The 21,528-nt window shown below is 41.9% G+C and overlaps 1 protein-coding gene across 2 annotated transcripts in view; it reads left to right on the top strand.

Annotated features, from left to right (window-relative positions):
* The first annotated feature begins 397 nt into the window (after positions 1–397).
* fam189a1 (family with sequence similarity 189 member A1) overlaps positions 398–21,528 on the top strand; it is a 108,836-nt gene continuing 87,705 nt past the window's right edge. For both annotated transcript variants that reach the window (XM_031748724.2, XM_039610067.1), the window contains exon 1: positions 398–1,362. In XM_031748724.2, the coding sequence (XP_031604584.1) occupies positions 1,114–1,362 (249 nt within the window). In that variant the 5' untranslated portion in view covers positions 398–1,113. The remainder of the gene's footprint in view (positions 1,363–21,528) is intronic.

Below are 21,528 nucleotides of genomic sequence, written 5' to 3'. Positions count from 1 at the left end.
GACATATTTTACTGATGATAATTATTTAATGTGCTAATGTGTGGAAGGTCTAACTCCTCGGAGCTCCCCTGTAGTGAGGCTTTACCGATGGAGCTGCTGGATCTGAGGTTAATCCACACTCACTTAAAGCCATGAAATCCAGACACACCTGGACTTAAAATGTCAGTTTCCTTAATTTATTTTAATGAACCAATTACACATCAGCAGGGGTAACAAATGGCGGGCAGGTTTTCTTTATTATTACTAATATTTTTTGTCTTTCATGTTTCCTGATAGCGCAGGAGTCCTCCTCCCCTCCTTCACCATCAAGAGTAAAACACACTCCGTGTAGCCCGCCGCCATGTACACGCATAGAGTGGCACATCTCCAATACGCAGTGTGCATCTCCTGTCCTGGCTGTTAGATTTGCTGTCGTCTGTGAAAAGCACGGCTGGTGCCTCTCACACCGAAGAAGAGGAAAGCCGCTCGCTCAGACCTGAGAGGGGGGTGTTCAAATACTTAAAGACGCAGAAAAAGAAACCCATCAGCGTGGGCTCAAACGTTTAGGCGTTTTAGTGCGTTTAGGAGGAGTGTGGGTTCATTGTGTGTGTGTTTTTCTGTCCACACGCGTCTTTATCCAGGCTTCAGCCCTCGCTTTTGAGTTGTTGGAGAGCCTGCAGAGGCGAGCATGACAGCCTGACAATGGTGCAAGGCTGGTTGACAGCAGGATGAAGCGTTTGGGGCTTTTTTCCTCTCTTTGCGTCTTGACTTTTCAGGAATGGGCTCTTGTCGGAGCAGTCAGCGAGGAACTCCGGAGGTTTATTGTCCGTGTTTCGACTTGAAGACGTTCAGAACATCTGTGCGTGTTATGGTAAACATCCGGTGGCTCGTCCAGCCCGCTCTTTGCTCACCTTTCTCCTCCCATCAGCCGCAGAGCATCTCTAATTGGAGGGACTCCGAGCATCTTAATTGATGGAGAAGATCTTCCACATCGGACTCTGACTTCGACTCACGCCGTTTGCCAGATCACTGCGGGCCAAATACGCGAGGCTTCTGCTTCTGATCGGATGTTGTTACCTTTATTTGCTGCACCTGCATTTGTGTAACCCGGTTCGGTCGCATCGTTTCGTCACAATGCCGGTGAACGCGCTGCCCCGCGGCGGCAGCAGTGGCTTAGGCGGCCCGGGGTCTCTGAGCCCGGCGTCGCTGTCCCGCAGTCTGTCCCGGCTGAGGGAGTACCGGACCCGGACGAGGATCATGCTGGCTCTGGGAGTCTCTCAAATGGTCCTCGGGAGTCTCATTCTGGCTGTGAGCTTCGCGGCTCTGGCTCTCACCACATCACCCAGAGTCCGGCACTCCTGTCCTTTCTGGGCAGGCTTCTCAGTGAGTAAAACACTCGCACGATACACTCATTAGGAATCACTCTGGATTTGAGTTATCTTCAGGTGTTGCAGTCTAATTGGAGACTAACATCATCGGCTTTATTTTATTTTCCAAAGCATGTGGAGGAAATTGGCTATTTAGGGAACACTAAGTTGATTTTTTTGTAATATAAGTATTTTAGAGGAGTCTAGCTGGTTTGTCTCAAGGAGAGAGCTAAATCACTTGGCGTGGCAGTGCCACGACAGAAAGAAATTAGCTTCTAAATGAATTTTTGGAGGACAGAGCCAATCTTATGCAATTAGCTTTGAGGATACAGAGCCTCTGTGGTAACCAGTGATACCACACACACACACACACACACACACACACACACACACACACACATAGAAACATGAGGATATTTTAAAGCCTTCAGCACTCCGGTGCTCATGTGTACAGTAAGATACTTTGGGATAATCTTTTTTTCTTTCTGTGTGAAATTTTCATGCTGTTTTCTGTAAATATTCATGAACACACACTTCCTTGTTTATTTTTTATCCTACCAGAGACCTCGAGCAGGGCTTGCTCCATTAATTATAGAGGCGGTGGGACACAGTACAAGGGTGAGGGGAGGTGTGCAGCATGAGGGCCATCTGCCTGTGTGTGTGTGTGTGTGTGTCTGAGAAATAGCATGCGTCAGAGCCTGTGTGTGGGAGTGTATGGGGAATAGTAAGCAACCGCAGGGATCAGAGTTCAAAGGTCAGCGCACTTTCTTGATCAGTGCCTTGGGCAACTTCTCTGCAGAACGTGTTACAGGTCCACCAGCCTGTTGTGGTGCACGTTAGAAATCTGAAACCTGCATCTTTTGTGCCCTGATTCAGCTGTGCATGGGTTTTCCAGCCCACATGCCTCAAGTTTTCAGAAAAAAATCAGTCCTTAAAATTTCATATAATGAGATAAATCATGAAAATGAGTCTAAGCAAAAGCAGATGAGAAACAAGTCTTTCCGTCTTCAGGAAAACCACAAAACCTGCCTAGTAACCGATGGCTCCAAACTCGAGCATGTTCTCAAGAGTGCTTCACTGTTTGCCTTTTACACGAAAGTAGGTTTGCAATTAACATCAGTGAATGCTGTAACATACTCTCAGGGGGGAAATGAAATAAACGAATCACACAGAAGAAAGGTTTTGCCTCTCTAATCCTAAGATATCCTTGTAAAATGTCCCAGTTAGCTACCTTGTGGCTTGAAATCTATCCTCTGTCAGGTCATTTCAGAGGAAGGATGGTGTGTAATGTTTGGAGAAAATGCTTTGGTTGAGAAAGGTGCTGGAAACAAATAGCTCACCAGCAGAAAGCACCATCGGACACTGTGGCGCCAAAACCCGAGATAATGCGGTTGAGTTGAGCTGCCTATCTGGAGACAAATGATGGCAGTGATTTGCCCACAGGCAACGAGACACTGAAAGTCACTCTTTGAAATATTGAGAGCTATAAAATGCGAATGACTAAAACATTTCCACAAGGCTTTTTTCTTTTCTTTTTTTTTTGGTCATGATAAATGTTGCAAAAAAGAAAGCAGTTTTTCAGCACACTGATGTCTCGCATCAAATTGGTCTTAAAGGAACACGTTGCAGCTATTTCAGCTTCAAAATCATTTTGATGCTTCAGTGATGTGTAATTTGTCACCTGATGCCTTTAACACCTGTTCCTGTGCTCTGTAACTTGGGTCAAGTGGGTATGATCTCCCACGAGAAGCGTGTAACATGTTAAACCACAGTGCCACACACTATGAACTATTAGTCCTCAGCTGGCTATAAGTTTTCATTGTTTCTTTGTTCTCTCTTGCTGGTTTGTAGTAAATGAGACTCTCTGTTGTGTAAACGTGCAGAGCAGCCTGTGTGTGGCTAAACATTTTGTTAGCAGGACTTTTGATAAACTAAGCTTTCTCTCATTTGTTTTTATGATAGCTTTTATATCAGATGTTTGGTTAAATTACATTATACACCAGTCATTTCTGTGCAATATCCTATATTCCTCTACCTTGTGAGTCAACGTGGTTTCTTGGCTTCTGATGGTGAAAATAGGTGCAGCAAAGCATCACTTTGTGCATAATAGGACTTGAAATGTCAAATTATAATAGCAGCAAGAAAAATGAGCAAGTTCAATTTAAAGAAACAACCCAAAACTACAATTGCATTTTGCAAGAAGATGATGAATCTGCAGCGTCTTGATCAGGTAGAACAAAAAGCTTTTTGCAGCTCTGTTCTGTCATTTGACTCAATAATAAGATGAGTGTGTTTGTACACAAAAACCCGCCTTGTATAGTTTTAAAGACTTTGTAGAGCGAATCTGATTTTTGATACAGAACGTGTCTGCCTCCATCACTCGATGTGAGTGAATGTTGTTTGTGAGCAGCTAGCAGTCCTCATGGTGTGAAGACAAATATGTATCCCGGTCAAAGCGGCTACACAAGCCTCGCCTGCTGCTGACACACGTCTCGGACGCCGGGGGTAAAATGATAACGCTGTGCTTCTTAACAGCAAGGTTCTTCGAGCATGTTAATTTAGTTAGTATTGAACCTTGAAGCCACTGAGCTAATGAGGAAGGTGGCAACAAATAGTCAGCCTATGTACTTATTTGTGTGTGTGTGTGTGTTTGTACTCTGGGAGTGTCTGCGTGCAGTAACTGTGGGACATCATTACAGATCTCTGTGTGATGACTTGTGTTGTGGGATCTCATCACGGTTGCATCGAGAAGAAAAGGCACAATCTTTACTTCCTACACAGGCCAATCACTGCTCTGCTGAGGCGGCTCCTCCTCTTCCCACACACACACACACACACACACACACACACACACACACACACACACACACACACACACACACACACACACACACACACACACACACAATTGTACACAATTGCCTGGTCTGCAATGATAAATCCTTCAAATATCTTCCACTTTCTCACAGCCCAACCAAAAAGATGACTCTCAGCCGCAGCGTCGAGCACCGCAGGCTGTGCGCGAGGCCAGAAATCCCAGTGCGTTTACCTGTTGGCTGCGACTCACACCACCCTGCCAGGTTTGGTTAATGAATGAGACGACATGGCCGAGCGAGCCAGAGAGCGAGCCGCAGCTGTCAGCAGCTGAGATGCAGAACAAATTACCGTCCATCTCGCATCTCCTCGAGTTAAACCTGGAACTTATCCAAGCGCCCGGACACATAATACACAAACACAAACTGCTTGTCATTTTTTTTTTTTTTTTTTTTTTGCACCCAAGAAGAAAGACAGTTACGTGAATATTGAAATCCATCACTGCAAGTTATTGCAGGCATCGTTTGCAAATTCAGACTCTCGTTGTATCACTCCGATATTCCTTCTCCTCATCTCTTGAGCTCCTTTTATTTTTCCCTCCCCCGCTTTCCTGGTTGTGTGAAAGGAGAGGGATGTTGCTTCTGTGTACAGCTAGAGCCTCTTTAAAAGTAACAGTCCAACATACCAGATCTACAGACTGGGCCATAACAAAGGCAGCTTTAGATGGTATTCTTGGTGTTTGTTGTGCGGCAGCTCTTTCTGCTGCATTTTCAGCACCGACCGTCAGCAGATTCTGTGCTAATCTGCTCGAGTGTGTTAATGTGTGGGACTGTTTGCTGAGTGTTCTTGTTGTGTTGCAGGCGCTTTCTTTCTTTGTATGTGTGGAAAGAGGGCGAAAGCCCATGTTGAATGAAATATAGCAACACAAAAGTTGTCCTGTCTTTCTATCTCTTTGGTTCTCTAAGGTGTGTTTGATATCCCTGTGTTGGTGTTGTTCCCAGATTATCAGTATGTTGGTCCAGGTCTAACATTGCAAGTGACCAATCACATTTTTATGATGCCATAGTTTTGGGACGTGGATAAAAACCTGAGGAAACGAGCCAACAAAAGGGGGCGATTAGAGTTGGGGTTGGGGATTAGGATGTAATTGTGGTTAGGGTTATGGGACTGTTGTTAAAGTTAAAGTTATACCTATAGCTTTGGGGTCAGGGTTAGGGTTAAACATAGGGTTCAACAATGAGATTTGCCACATGAAATTTTGAATCTGGACCAGCATTAGTTGTGGTGATCCAGGAACAACACCAACACGGGAATATCAGATTGTGTGTTGTGTAGCCTGTATTGCATAGAGGATAGTTCCATGTCGTGTGAAATATCCCTCAGCTTAATAAAGTATGGTGCCAAACAGTCAAATAAACAGGAGAACATGCCTGTGAGTTATGTTTTATGCTTTCTGCATTTAGCTCAAAGCATAACTGTGTCTAAGTGCACCTACTATACACCTGTAGTATAGCTGTAGGCTCCAATTAGTATTCACTTGAGACTCAAACAGTTAGTCAGTCCCAGTAGATTCCCATTAAAATACCCAGTTTTGACTGGTAGGAGGGTGGTTGCATCGAACGGCACCTCCAGGGCTGAAAAACTGGAATTCCTATAGTGGCTACTTGAAGCTGGCTCTAAAAGTGGGTCAGCTGAAGTTTTGCAGACACATGACCACTAACCATGTGAGGTTAACTTATTCACCATTTTGGATGTGCGACAATCACAATGACATTGTAGGATCAAATGAGGTCCCAATCACCCATGCCTAGAGACTGGTCTGCAACCATCTTACAACCATTATTTGCAAAGGGAAAATAAGTTCATGAGAGGTTTCTGGAAGTTGATGGCATTTGCTGGGAAACTTAAGAGCTACATGCCGGCCTACAAGACTGATCAGAAGCTGTGAAGTGTGACACAAACTGGAAATGGATAAGGTTCATTTTCAAGGCAAAAGTTGTGCCTCAATATTGTAGACAACTTGTTTCATAAGCCAAAACTTCTGCACTTCCAGTGTGTGTGGCATATGTTTCAAGTTTTACTACTGTTGGTGTAGTAGAGAGCAAGTATTTGCAAAAAAATATGAAAAACTACAGACAACCCTGGCAATGTGCCAGCAACCTGAGCATAGGAGGTTTTTGGTCCAGCACCTTCTTTGCAACTGATTCACCTAGAGGCAGCCGGTCATCTCCGGAAACCACTGCTAACCAGCTGGGGAATCTACATTTTTTCCCTAGCAACCAGTGGTTGCATTGTGTTCAATATGGCAGACAACTCTAGAGAAATATGTGTGTGACAACATGTGATAAACCAGTCGTCATAGATACCAATGTTCATTAAATGGCAAAAAAAGCATGTTTGGAGCGTAGTACACAAAACCATATTGGCTCCTATAGATGGTTTCACCCTGTCATAACAGCTATAGTGGGATTGATAGGCTTAGGGCCTGCCATGGTTTACAGGTGTGCCAACAAAGGGAGCTGTTGCAGATAGCTTGTCTGCCCAGGTTCACTTTGACTAATTGGAGTCAATGAGCTGAACCCTCTTCAGCCTGTTTGTGCTGTCTGGAGCATTTTTAATGCAAAGATCTGACTAATAGTGTGGCTTAGTTTGTGCTACACACCATCCAAGAAGTGAAGTACTTCTGTTACTGAGCACATATGCTACTTCAGCTAGCAAACTTGTTAACCAAGCTTGCTAGCCTTAGCTGATAAAATCAGCCGGCACTTCAACCTCTCATCTGGATGTAGTACTTTGTTCTTCCAATAAAACAAAAGACATTGTGGATAGTGCACAAACTCTACTGTGAAATGCTCAAAAACTGTGATAGGAGCTTCATAGCATGGGTTTCATTAGCTAAGGACCTCCTGCAGCTTCTTTGGTCTATATAGCACATCTGTCTGAGCACTTGCATGGCCAAAATGCTTTCACATCATCAAAAGGAGACATCTTCAATGCAGAGTATGATTCAAATATACTTTAATTTGGAAAACCAGGAAAATGATTAACATGAAACAGACAGACTAGTGTGTATATATAATGGAGTACTTCTATGCCTTTACTAGGAAATAATATTATTTGAATGGTTTTTGATTGAGACATATCTAATCATAATCAGCTGTAGCTGTCTGTGGTTTGTATTACACCTTAGTTTCTTATGAAAGAGACTGGTGGGTTCTAGTAGTAAATGAAGGCAAATGTGCAAAAATTGTTTTGATTTCTTCACTTATTCCTTTTTTGTTTTTACTACACACAAGTGTGAATCAACATCAATTAAGTGGCGTATTAGGCTAAGCAGTATCCTGGCAACAGGTTTCATGACACAAACTCACATGTGCACAAACGCAAACACAGGTCTGTAGTATTGTTGCTGTGGAAATCGTGATGATTTTGACAAAAAGCTTTTCTGTCTGATGCAAACTCATGGCTGTTGTCAGGAATACTGATGACATATTTATTAATAATGCTTTGCTTTTGGCTCATGACTCATATCATGAAAGCAGACAGAGAAGAGAGGTATAAATGTTACACTCAGTAAGCCTTTCTCTGCCTTTAAAGTGGATATCAGTACTTTCACCTCAGTGTCAAGTGAGTCTGATGCGTTTCTAAGGTTTCTTTGTGCGTGTGTTTAGAAAAGGGTTCATATGAGTCATAGTTTCAGGTCCAATAAAACTCCAAAATATATAAATCGGCACGTGAATAGCTCACACTTATATGAGTGATTGGTCTTTAGAATTTGTGAATGGGCGTGTAACTAAAGTCAGACGATTTTCAGCAAAGTAACTTGTGTCCTATTAGTGCTACTCTCTGCGCTTTGCCTTTCATTAGAGTAACTTCCTTCTTGTTTGAGTCTGTGTGTTTTGGGTGGAGAGAGCGTGTGGTACTAGTCTAAATATGAATATAAAATAGAATATTTTTGTTAAGCACTATAAAGAGAAGATTTTTTTTGTTATTTAGTTGCTTTTTTGTGCATCAACTGCTTCCCCAATCAAGTTTTGTGTCACGATACACAATGATGCCTGATTCACATTCCCTGGATTCATCAGCGTACAGGGAGATATTAATGAGTCACTTCACTCAGTGTAGTAAAACACATTTTCCCACTTTAAAAATAAAAAATAAAATGCACATTTTTGAAATACTCATCTCTAGCAGTTTTATTTGCGATGGTTTGATCTCAGATGTTTTTGGAGCGTCTTCAGAAATTGTGTAAATGGAGTAAAAGAGGACTGTGATCCTGCAATTTTCAGTGCTGCAAATGCAATAGTCACAGAAGGAGAGGACACAACCGCAGGGCACCAAACACAAGCAAAATCCCAGACTGCAGTCATAAACAGGCAGCCGGACAGGAGCAGCCAAGGATAGAAGGTAAGCGCCATAAAACGGATGAAAACTCAACACTAGGATGATGATCGGAAACCAGAAAGTAGGAAATAAGAAGAAATTACAGGAAAACATTATTCCTGGAGTTCAAAGACAGTCTGATAAGAGGAAAGTAAACAACAGGTGGTATAAGTAGCAGAATGACTGATTGGATAATTGGCAGCAGGTGGTGTATAACCTGAACCTGAACAAATACCAGAAGTAAAACTACCTGAAATGTGAGGAGGGGAGTGATTTCAAAGTAAAACTGGAAGTAGTAAAACAACCTCCAAACTTTAAAAAATGAATTATATTCTGGATGAAATGACTCTTAAAAGGATCACAGGTTGTAGAGCATGTTCACAGATAATTTACCTAAACCCACTCAAAGTCTTTCTTTCTCTGTGATGTGATATTTAGGGCTGTGATCAGAAGTTTACGTAATTTGGGGCTTTTAAGAATTCTTTGTGTAACTTTGAATGATTTTACGGGAGAGGTGGGAATCACCAGGATACGATATTATTGTGGTTTTTAAAATTTTGTGTTGAGTGCTGAGTATTTGTGCTGATTTATCACCTTTTTCAACTGCAAATTATGTCCTCAAAGTTAAACTTTGTCTATATCTGTTTTATATAATAAGATAAAGGTATCTCACTTCAGCAAGCATGCCGGCACTGTTGCTAAAACCTGCGATAAATGTTGTCATAAGACAGAGTCAGTCTGCTATCAGTCTGCAATTTAATGGGGTCAAGTTGGCAATTACATGCAATCTGTTTCTAATAATACAGCAATTAACTGTGACAAATTGTTGAAAATCACATATCAGTTGCTGTCCGCATAGACAGAAATCACATTTAACTATTACATTTGTGCTCAGCAGCCTTCCTGTTCTATAAAAATATAACCAGAATACAAACAGCCAGTTGGGCTGAGACCCTTCAAGTTGTGCTCATTGACAAAGATTCATTCAGACTGATGGCAACATGTTGGAAACCTGTCTGTATGTGTAAATTAGACAGAAATGATCTGAAAATCTCTCTGAGGGCTGCCACCAAAAGTCACCAAAAGTTGCAGCTGGTTGCAGACTTATAAAAATTAGATATAATCACTAAAAAAATTTCCCACGTGTGGGACTAATAAAGGTTATCTTATCTTATCTTATCTTATTTTATCTCAGGCAACCGATTTTTTTTAAACTAACATTTATTTGATTTTATATAAAAGGAAATTCTTTTGCTAGCTTTGCTCATGTGACTGATCCATTAGCTTGCTCTGATTTAGGAGGTAACATTGTCAAGCTAAGTTTGTCCAGTGTTGGACGGTTTTTCAGTTTAGCCGATTTAATGTAAGTTTGCTCGGATAACATTATCTCAGGATGGTGGTGCATGAGATTTTAAATGTTTTAATAAAATATTGATATCTAGTGTCCTTGTATTGATACAGTATTGATACAATATTGTCATGCAAAATACTGAAATACTATGCTTGATCACTTTCCCCCCCATTCCTATTGTACAGCATACGCTGTACATTAATTTAATGACTAAAAAACAAGAACTGAGTCCTTTTATTTTTATTTTAGATTTCATTTTGGATTTTCTCCAATACGTAGTCAAACGTATCCATACCGGCTCAAATATATACATACAATCACACAATCAATGTATGCATTGTACAGGGTGGGCCATTTATATGGATACACCGTAATAAAATGGGAATGGTTGGTGATATTAAAGTCCTGTTTGTGGCACATTAGTATATGTGAGGGGGCAAACTCCTCAAGATGGGTGGTGACCATGGTGGCCATTTAGAAGTCGGCCATCTTGGATACAACTTTTGTTTTTTCAATAGGAAGAGGGCCATGTGACACATCAAACTTATTGGTAATGTCACAAGAAAAACAATGGTTTGCTTGTGTGAAAAGATTTTGTTTATTCTTCAAATATGCTTTGCTTGTAATTGTGTAAACTCTGAATGACGATTCACCCTGATAAACATGAAGCCTTGTCTATGCTTATCAAATGCCTGTGAAGACAAGTTCCTGTGTAAAGAAGAACAGAAAGTGCCACTTAAGCAGACGTTTAGTATAGTATGGACAGAATGTTTAGCAAGATATGCATTTGTCAGTTAAGCAATCTATATTCTGAGAACAGGCGGAGACTGCCTCCGCCCTGTTGTGTAACCTACATGCCTATATAACCTGCAATAAAGAAGTGTACTGTGTGACTCTCTCTCGAGACGTTCACCCATGTACATGTGATTGATTATATTGTCTCACTGTGTCTCTGTTTTACTTGGCAGCCTTCTAATTGGGAATTTTCCCCCGACAGCTTGGTTTCAACGTAACTTTATTCTTTCATGAGTTATTTACAGATTTCTGACCACTTATAAAATGTGTTCAATGTGTTGCCCATTGTGTTGGATTGTCAATGCAACCCACTTCTCCCACTCTTCACACACTGATAGCAACACCGCAGGAGAAATGCCAGCACTGGCATCCAGTATCCGTAGTTTCAGGTGCTGCACATCTCGTATCTTCACACCATAGACAATTGCTTTCAGATGACCCCAAAGATAAAAGTCTAAGGGGGTCAGATCGGGAGACCTTGGGGGCCATTCAACTGGCCCACGACGACCAATCCACTTCCCAGGAAACTGTTCGTCTAGGAATGCTCGGACCTGGCGCCCATAATGTGGTGGTGCACCATCTTGCTGGAAAAACTCAGGGAACGTGCCAGCTTCAGTGCATAAAGAGGGAAACACATCATCATGTAGCAATTTCAAATATCCAGTGGCCTTGAGGTTTCCATTGATGAAGAATGGACCCACTATCGTTGTACCCCATATACCACACCAAACCATCACTTTTGTTGTTCCAACAGTCTTGGAGGGATCCATCCAATGTGGGTTAGTGTCAGACCAATAGCGGTGGTTTTGTTTGTTAACTTCACCATTCACATAAAAGTTTGCCTCATCACTGAACAAAATCTTCTGCGTGAACTGAGGGTCCTGTTCCAATTTTTGTTTTGCCCATTCTGCAAATTCTGTGCGCCGATCTGAGTCATCCTCGTTGAGATGCTGCAGTAGCTGGAGTTTGTAAGGGTGCCATTTGTGAGTAGCTAATATCCGCCGAAGGGATGTTCGACTAATGCCACTCTCCAGTGACATGCGGCGAGTGCTACGCTGTGGGCTCTTGCTGAATGAAGCTAGGACAGCCACTGATGTTTCTTCATTAGTGACAGTTTTCTTGCGTCCACATTTTGGCAAATCCAACACTGAACCAGTTTCACGAAACTTAGCAAGTAGTTTGCTAACTGTAGCATGGGAGATGGGTGGTCTCGTAGGGTGTCTTGCATTGAAATCTGCTGCAATGACCCGGTTACTGCGTTCACCAGATATCAACACAATTTCAATCCGCTCCTCACGTGTTAACCTCTTCGACATGTCAATGGCTGTGAACAAAGAGATACTTGTAAATAACTCATGAAAGAATAAAGTTACGTTGAAACCAAGCACACCATTGTTTTTCTTGTGACATTACCAATAAGTTTGATGTGTCACATGGCCCTCTTCCTATTGAAAAAACAAAAGTTGTATCCAAGATGGCCGACTTCTAAATGGCCACCATGGTCACCACCCATCTTGAGGAGTTTGCCCCCTCACATATACTAATGTGCCACAAACAGGACTTTAATATCACCAACCATTCCCATTTTATTACGGTGTATCCATATAAATGGCCCACCCTGTATAATAGTGCGTTGAGTTGACCATAAAGCTCTGTTTTGCTGTTCTCATGCAGCCATTAGTTCCAGGCTGTCGACAGAGAACGTGGCTACTTGTGCACACGTTTGATTGATTAAATTTTTTTTTTCAATCACAATTTCATCTTCCAGCAACTGGGAAATCAAATTCATTAAGATTTTAAAATAAATGTTTCAATGTTTTATTCATTGCTTTTTAAAAAAAAATACTGTGATCTCAGTATTTTTATTTTTTTATATATTATTTGCAGCATCTGAGCTGCTCCTAGCTCCTCAGCCACTCCACTCATCGTGTCAGCTCAGATTAAATGGAGGCTGTGGTCAGCACACATGCTCTGACTCAGACCAGACCACTCGTGGCTGATCCGCCTCGTCTTAAATCTCATATTGATCAGCTAACAAGATGGGCCCTGATCAATCATCTGATTTGTGCTTACTTTCATTTTTACTCTGGCTGTCGGTGGTTTTCGAACATCTCTGTGGTGATCTCACTCGCGTGTTTAATGCATGCATGTGGTGTGATGATGTCATGTAGTTTTACAGTCCATCCCGAGGTGTTGCTGAACTGCTGTAATTCACTTTCCTTCCAGACCTTTCCATATTAAGTAAGTAGGCACTCAGCCTCGTGCTACTTATTACTCTGAGGACCCTCCAGTGCCTTCTCCCCCCTACTCCAGTGCTACCAGTGAGCACCATAATGGTGAAGAGAACAGTGTGTCCTTGCCACCATTTCACACACACACACACTCTAATATTTCAAGTTGTCAGCTTCATCTAATTCCTTTGCGGTTACTCGCCCGGGCGCGTCCGTGCTTTCTGCCTCACCTCGCTCCTCCATTAGCTCGTATCGCTGATATTTTTGGGTTTCTCTGTTTTCAGCACCACGAACAGGACGATCTGAGCTTCTTCAGGTCTCTTTGTTACATGTTGTCCCAAAAAAGCACACAATTAACCAAGCTGGAAAAAACTGGCATGGTCCTACGCCTGGCTGACAAAGCAGTCATCTGTGAAGTGGAAAGAAAAAAAAGATAAATGTTGGGGTTGTATTTCAGTGGGAGATCTGACAGTATTAATTGTATCCACTGCGGCCTCTTGTTGTGTTCTTTGAGGAGACTAGATAAAGGGAATTTTCTTTACAACATTTTGAACAAATAGTCTCCAACAAAGCCTGCGCCAAAATGATTGACAGCATTGATTAATCCAAAAAAACCCCTCAAAACAAAAACAAAACAAAAAAACCCACCCACCACCATAGTCCTTTGCTGCTGGGAGATAAAATGTGGTTCAATAAATTAATTAAAAAGCAAATCATGTATTGGCTTGTCAGATTGGTGCAACCATACACACCAATTTGAACATTGTAGGTCTGATACGCTGTAAAACTTAAGAAAGACGACCAAAATTGTAAAATTCGCTCTGACTAAGAAGCTCAATCCAAAAAAATACATTATAAACTGTAACCTTAGAGCAGGACTAAAGAGGAATCCTCAGATTTGGCAACCTGGGAACCTCACATGTTTTTAAACCATTAATCAATGAGCCAAAGTGTACTTTTCTTTCTGTCTACACGTCCCGTATGTCATGATCTCATCACTTCCCGAACCAACACGTGCACGCCAACACAGCGCGGGCTTTTCATGCTATTTTGGTCCTGTACAGTATGTGTCACGTTTTCAGAGGTGTTGAATCAGATGGCGATATAAACGTGTTTCATAATTTCATCACTAATCAAAAATGAAGCTTGAGGGCTATTAGGAACATTTGTTGGGATATTCCTGCGGCTGTGCAGCATTTCAGATTTAGTTACACAGAAAATTATTTGGAGGTGCCACCCTACCCAAATTTTTATATTTATTAATTAATTTTTTTGTATTTTTTTTAAACAAGTTTTAAATGAATGTCCAGCAATGTACTGGTAATCTGTCCATGGTGTACTCCCGCTCCTGATTTCAGAATAACCAATGTCAGAGTTCACACAGAGGGAGCACCCATCCTGCCTCCTTGCACCGTCTGCTCAGGCAGCTCTCTCAGGTAAACCAAGCAGTGAGACTGCTACTGACACTGCATTGTGCTACATATGGGAGAGGACAACTCCGGACATGTCCCAACGTGATTCTTCAAGGACAGTCCAAAATACAGGTGAAAACTGCCTCAAATTTAGAAGGAAGTGTGATGATGCATAGCCCTATGACAGACTGTGGACCTGTCATATTAAGGCTACTAGTGAATGAAAACTGGGATATGCTCTAGGACCCTGCGTCCTACAGCATATGGATGTATAGATGGTGTGGAGACATGAATCCAAGTCCACTGAGAAAAGTCCTCACAGGGAAAAAAGGAATTATCTTCTACCCATTTAGTGTCTTGAAATATTATTTTCAGAGAGGGAGAGGATGTAGATTTCTTTTAAGAATATTTAACAAGTCAATTAAAAGTTAAGACTTTCTGTGAAAAAACCCCCCGCACATATTATCATAACTGGAGGGGATCCCTAAATTCCTCACATTGATTAAACACATATCTTTACTCTCACATTTTATCTCTGCATACAGTCTTTTATATTCAAAGACAGTTTTATGCACACCCAAATACAAAAAACCCAGCAAAAAGCCCCCATTATGCATCGCTTTGATCTCCGAAGAGTGGAGTTTGTTGACGTGCGATGAAAGGTTTTCCCTCCTTTTGGATGTTTTCAGACCCGAGCTGACCCCCATAAATATGTCCAGGAGGACAGAGAGAAGAGAAAGCGGGTTCACGTGTTTAGGGAAATGGTTTCATGTTTGGAATGCTTGATGTATTTCTGTGTGCAGAGATCACGGATTCCCTTCATAAATCCTCCGTTTTCTCTCCTCTTCTGGCTCTTGTTTTGCGGTGTGGCTGGGCGTTAGTCTGACCTACAGCCCAGGACGTGTCAGACAGAATGCTTGATGCTGCACTTCTTTACAAACAGCTCTGACCCGGCCGCCAGCAGGTCTGCCTGCAGACTGTCGAATAGAAAAGGCCAGCAGGGTTGAACTGAGCTGAGAGGAGAGAGGGAGGGAGGCTGAAAACGACCAGAGGCAAATGTCTAACGTGATACTTTGTTATTCTGTTGTCGGTTTAAAAGATGGAGGTGTCGCGCTAAGAGAAACACTCGCAGGTGGTTCAACTATTCGACACCGGTGCTTATGTTTTATCTTGCAACTGTATTCATGTCAAATGTTACAGAAAAGAGGGGCTTTACGAAGCAGACCTGTGCTTTATATCGTCTGAAAGGTTAGTTTTCAGTGGAGAGACGTTTACTTCTTTCTTGTGGCTGTGACCTGGGAAAAGATGTTTACTGAGGTTTCCTTTTTTTTTTAAACTAAAACAAAAAAAGCTTTTTCCGTCGGCATGCTGCAACAAGCCATGAATAGCGTGGGGGTCTAATAACAGCCAGCCAGCCAGACATATGGAGCTTTGTTGATGTGTTTGACTTTTATCCCCTACCTGCAATTGAACTGTATCTTCTTCCTGGTGTAACAAAGCTGCCTGCCGACCCTCCCTGCTGCTTTCTATAGCTGATCACTGGAAAAGCCTGCTGACTGGAGTCTCTCTTTGTTCTATGATTAGCAACTAGTGTTGTTTGGGATGGTGCTTTTATGTGTGTACACATGTGGGAGGGGGAGGTCACAGGTGTGTGACTATGCCCCTCTTTGTATCTGTCTATACAAGGCTGGAGTAGGACTAAGAGATCTAGCTTGTGCACCTTTATCTGGTTTGAGTGTTGTCTAGAGTGTGTATGCACACAGGCTAACCAACAAAGTGGGTTTATCATAGCTACAGGCTGTGCATACTCCTCTGTAACTGAAAGCAAGGGAAGAAGAGCGAGCGCGAAACATTTCTTTGCTCTGAAGTATATATATTCTTTTATCTTATTCTCTTTTCGTCTCCCACTCCCACAAAAAGTAGCTGGCCTCTCTGCTGAAAGTGGTTTCAAGAGGTTAATCAGACTGTACGAAAGGTCAGTCGAGAGCCCCAGGACAGCCTAAGAGGCATTTCAGTTATAACACAGCAGCATAACAATGTAGCTTCCAAAGCCAGAGTCAAAATGAAACTCGTTCCAAGAGCAGAAAACTTCTTTCGTAGTCACAGTGACATTTTGGAAGGCATACATTTATAAGCAAAAGGAAATAAAAAATCCAGATTTGCACAATAATCCTGCTCCGCAACCTTTAACACAGTTTGCTCCATATGTAGTATTTCCAAAAGATGCTGAAACTGTTTATTAATTCTTAGGTTTGGAATATTTTGTTTGCAGTTCCTGGGAAGAACAATCCCAGGAACTCCAATCACTTCCATGTCTACATGTGTATAAAATCAAGCACCTGGCCACGCAGACTGCTTCTACAAACAAACAAGAACAGGTTGCTCTCAGTGGGGTAAGTGAAATTCCTCGGTACTAAATCCAAGGAGCTTGGAAAGAAAAGCTACTGGACTTGTTTAAGTTTTATGAAGACGTTTCACTTTTCGGATGAGAGGTGAAACGTCTTCGGTTCTAAGACCGAATGGTAGAGAGTCCCGGGTATTTAAGCCCTGGGATGTGGGAGTTTTCCCTTAAAAGGGTCGTTTGAGCCATTATTGATCATGTGCCTCATCACATGAGCCAAGCTGTAAAAAAAAGGTTTAGGTCATTATCAGCAGATGTTTCAGGTAAAACCATTGTGAGACCTTGCCTCACCCTATCATGTGACTTATTAAGAACAACTGATGGAGGATGTGAGTGGCCATTAAGGCACCTGGAATGGGATCTCCAAACTGGAGTGTAGGTGGCAGACAGTTGGTGTTGTAAGCTTCCCCCTCTGTTCAAGGATGGTCAGTCGCAGTGAACACAGATGGCTTCTTTCACTCGTCTTACAAACCATCTGTCTTCTATGTCCAAAATGTGAACACTGGCATCCTTAAAAGAGTGACCTTTGTCCTTTAGTTGCAGATGTACCGCTGAGTCTTATCCTGTCCACAAACTTAAAGAAGTCCAGTTGTTTTTTTTCCCAAGCTCTTTAGATTACTATGACCTGCATGACTGAGAACCTACACAGACATCTCGCTACTAAATATTCCACAGCCGGTTGTTCGTGGTTTTATAACGAAGGGAAGTGATTGGGAACAACAGCAATTCAGCCATGAAGTGGTAGAGGATGTCAAACCACAGAGATACTGTGGCACATAGTACGCAGAGGTCACTAACTTTCTCCAGGGTCAATCACCTTCAAACTTCATGTGGCCTTCAGATTAGCTCAACAACAGAGTGTAGCGATCTTCATTGAATTAGTTTCCATGGCCAAGCAGCTGCATTGAAACCTCATATCACCAAGCACAACGCAAAGTGTCGGATGCAGTGGTGTAAAGCACGCCACCACTGGATTCTAGAGGAACGGAAACGTGAGCTCTGCCAATCCAATGCACAAGTCTGGGTTTGGTGGTTGCTAGGAGAACTTGTCTGACTGGATTGTACCAAGTGTAAAGTTTGGTGGAGGGGGGATTGTGGTGTTGGGTTGTTTTTCAGGAGTTTGGCTCGGACCCTTAGTTCCAGTGAAAGGAAGTCTTAATGCTTTAGCACACCAAGACATTTCTGACAAATTCATTCTCCCAGCTTTGTGGGAACAGTTTGGGGTTAGTCCTTTCCTCTTCCAATGTGACAGCGCACCAGTGAATAAAGCAAGGTCCATAAGGACATGGATGAGAGAGTTTGGTGTGGAAGAACTGAACTGAGTGGAAGAATTGAGTCCTGACCTCAATCTGATGGAACACCTTTGGGATGAATTAGAGCAGAGACTGCAGAATCTGCAAAGCCTTAGTGCCATACTTGAAGTGTAAAGTTAAAAAAGGTTTTATAGTCGGTAGTGGGTGGATATCACAGATATCAGAAAAGCCATTGTGCAGTGTTTTTCAAATTTTAGGGGAGCTGCAGTTGGCTGATGAATATCTGTTAAAATTGGGCCATGTTTCCTTATTTTCTGTCATATGTACTGTTACCGTGTTGGATTCTCACATTAAATGTGGCTGAAGTTTCCAATAATGAGGTCAGTTTGTATTTACAAAGAAACCTTGCAGCTAAGAGCTCAGACTGCTCTAAACACTCAGTTTTAAACATTGTTTTCTATTTTTCCTCTGTATGGTGATGACTGTAAATATACTTAATATCCTTATAATGCGCTTCTCTGGCACAGAGCTCCTCTCACCTGCTGCTCAAACCTTCTGTTTGCAAATGGCTGCCAATCAGACGCAAGTTTGCAGATAAGTTTAAAGAGAGAGGAGCTAGAGTGAACTCGGGAGCTGCAATAACGGCTAGTTTAGATTTCTAAGACCAGTACTTTTACACTGATTTTATTCTGATCGGATATTCCGATATCTCGCCTGATAGTTTTTGTTCTTAAAGACACCTTCACTCCATTTTCTTGCAAATGCCACGCAGAGTTTGCAGAGTGCCCACGGGTTCACAAACTGGTGACTAAAGGATGTTTCTCCCATCTCTCCTTTTAAATTTTTTGTTATAAATGGCAATACCAGTAGAGTGGCAAGTAGCTAATATTGGTCCCAGCCTCCCGGTAAATTGCCAATAAATAATAAATAAAGATCATTGTGGACTGTGAACCATGTAGGTTTTAACTCTGTCAAAAACGTGTTCGAAAAAAGCATCCACAGGCGCCAAACGAGGAGGGACGAGGCTTCAAAAAGCATGTTTTAATCAGCTATTTGACCTTTAAAGTTTTAATGCTAGTAGGCACCGCTATAGCTCACCTGTCTGAGCTGGCAACCCATGCTGAAAGCCGCTACAGAAGCCTGAGTTTAAGTCTGTCGCCACACTATTTCCTGCGTGTCACTAATGTGCACTCTCTCGCTGTTTTCCCATCGATTCTATATTGTAAATTCTATATTGTAAATAAAGGTGATGATGATGATAAAGTATAAAATAAAGGTGCAAAATCCCCAAAATAAATATTAATAAAGAAATGCTGGTAGGATTAAAATGAGGAAAAACAGTTATTGACAGAATCCACTGAGGAAAATTATCTTAGTATATCAGAGGGATTAAGTGGAAACAGTGAAAATGTTCATTTGAAACTGCAGCAAGGAAATCAGACAAGCCGAGCTCATAAATGTATGTATTTATAGTTCGTGTATAAGTTAATTACAGATATATTTGGAGCAGGTTATAAAAGACATTCCCCACAATTGCAAGATCCCCTCCTGCAAGAATATCTTGGATCTTTTTTTTGAGGCTGAAAGATTTTCTTATGGGTACCAAGGATGAAATCAGTCTCTCTGGACAGGTGAGCCTTGAAGATAAATTCTCCGGGTCAGAGGTCAAACCTTTAACAACAGTTAATGGGATACAAGAGGTCACTCGGAGCATCTACCGTTCAGTGGAAAACACACACATGCACACACGTAGCAGAGCAGCGATCAGATTTGTCACCTAATACATAATGTAATGGCTATTGTCTCCCAGTAGAGTCCAGCAACATAATCTTTAAGTCATTCTTCATTTAAATGATGCATTTCTTTGTGGTTTTCTGCTCTTCTTGTTGTTTGATCGATACTGATGGAGCTGGCAAGAGCGAGGCAGGCCAATAAGTTAATATCTGGACGTTTTCCAAGGACTTGTGCATATTTGTGCATCTGCCCGAGTGTGTATATGAGTGTAAAACAGAACCAAAATGAAGCCGGAGAAGGAGGAAACAAAGTGCAGCACTGATTGATTCAACAGTCGAACACATTAAAACTTAAAAAGGGGGGAAAAAAACCCATAAAACATTTGGGCATCTTATTTTCACTCTGCATTATCGTCCTGCTTTGTAACTTCACCTTTGCCGCTCTGTCTGTTTGTCTGCTGGCAGCCTCTCACTGCACACCTTGGTTTTAGCTTCTCTTTTTAATTGTCTTGTAGTAAACACTGACGGCTTTGTCTTCTCAGATTAACGTGTCTTCATCCCCGTATTAGCTGCTAGTCCCGTTTTGCATCTTTGAGTATCTGTTGACTTTGTTGTGGTGCACTGGAAAGACATCAAAGATTTAGAGGAGATGAGTTTTTCCTCAGTGTTTCTTCCTACAGGGAATAGTACTAAACGCTAATTTATTTCACGCGGTCCTGAGGCTGAAGTGGATTGTGAGAGTTTGTGTTTTCCCTCTTAATTCACGAGTAGATTTTTTTTCTTTCCCCCTTTTTTTTCAAATATGCTATAAAATGAGAAGAGGAAGAGATTTATGCTGAAGTAAAAGAAGAAGGGTGGATTGCTGCAGAGAATGATTGGCAATGTGGGTGTTTGCTCAGCACGAAGGAGACCAGCTGCCCTCAGGCCATCAGCTCCTGCCTCAGGTTGATATTTGCAGCTCCTTCTTGCCAGTGTTTCCTTTGGCATTGCTTCAGCTTGGTTAGCATGCCTCATCTCCCTCCTACCCGCTCATGAGCTACACTCTTTTTGATCCGACTCGCTGCCTGTTTCTGTCCCTGGAGGTTACGTCTCTGCAGGATCCATGTTTCAGCTGTGGCTGCAGGAGTGCGAGCACTTCTGGGAATGCACTTTTAAATTTCAGTGAAGGGAAGGGTCGGTGGTGGTGGGGGGTTTAGTCCCCACTGACAAGCTTAGTAGACAATGAAGGATTTATTTCAATCTGAAACATTAGACAGTAGATACATCTAAAAGCAAGCCTTTCCTCTCTATTTTGAAAAAAAATTAAACCACAGAAACAAACAAAACTTTTCCACTTTATAACTTTAATAACTCTGTATTCAGCACAGGTCTTTATTGATACTACAGCACTGCAGAGCAAACCTCCAAAATATGCTGTTTATAAGCTTTTTTTTTCACTAAACATAGTCGGTGCTTAGTAAGGGAGGACCAGAGCCAGGAATCTCTCTGCATGAAACTCTCTGCATGTGTATATTTTAGAGCTGGAGGAGTGGGACTGGATAAACAGAGCAAGGAAGTATTTTGATAAATAGCATTTTCCTTTTTAAAGCAAAAATGTCTCACAGTCTGTGTTTTTACTGTTTTTCTCTGTCCAGCTGGTTTAATGTGGTTCTCTATTTTTCACATAGACTATATATAAAAGATGGACAAAAACAGTGAAACCAGTGTTTGCCCGTCTTAAACCTGCATTCTCTCCAGTCCCCATCAAATACACAGATTAAATAGAGGTCTGCGGGAAAAAACGACTTTCCTGCTCACCAGATTCATGTC

Source organism: Oreochromis aureus, linkage group 1 (assembly GCF_013358895.1).
Source record: "Oreochromis aureus strain Israel breed Guangdong linkage group 1, ZZ_aureus, whole genome shotgun sequence".
NCBI classification, from domain to species: Eukaryota; Metazoa; Chordata; class Actinopteri; order Cichliformes; family Cichlidae; genus Oreochromis; species Oreochromis aureus.
The sequence above is the reverse complement of the archived record's forward strand: the minus strand, read 5'-3'. Positions and strand labels throughout refer to the sequence as shown.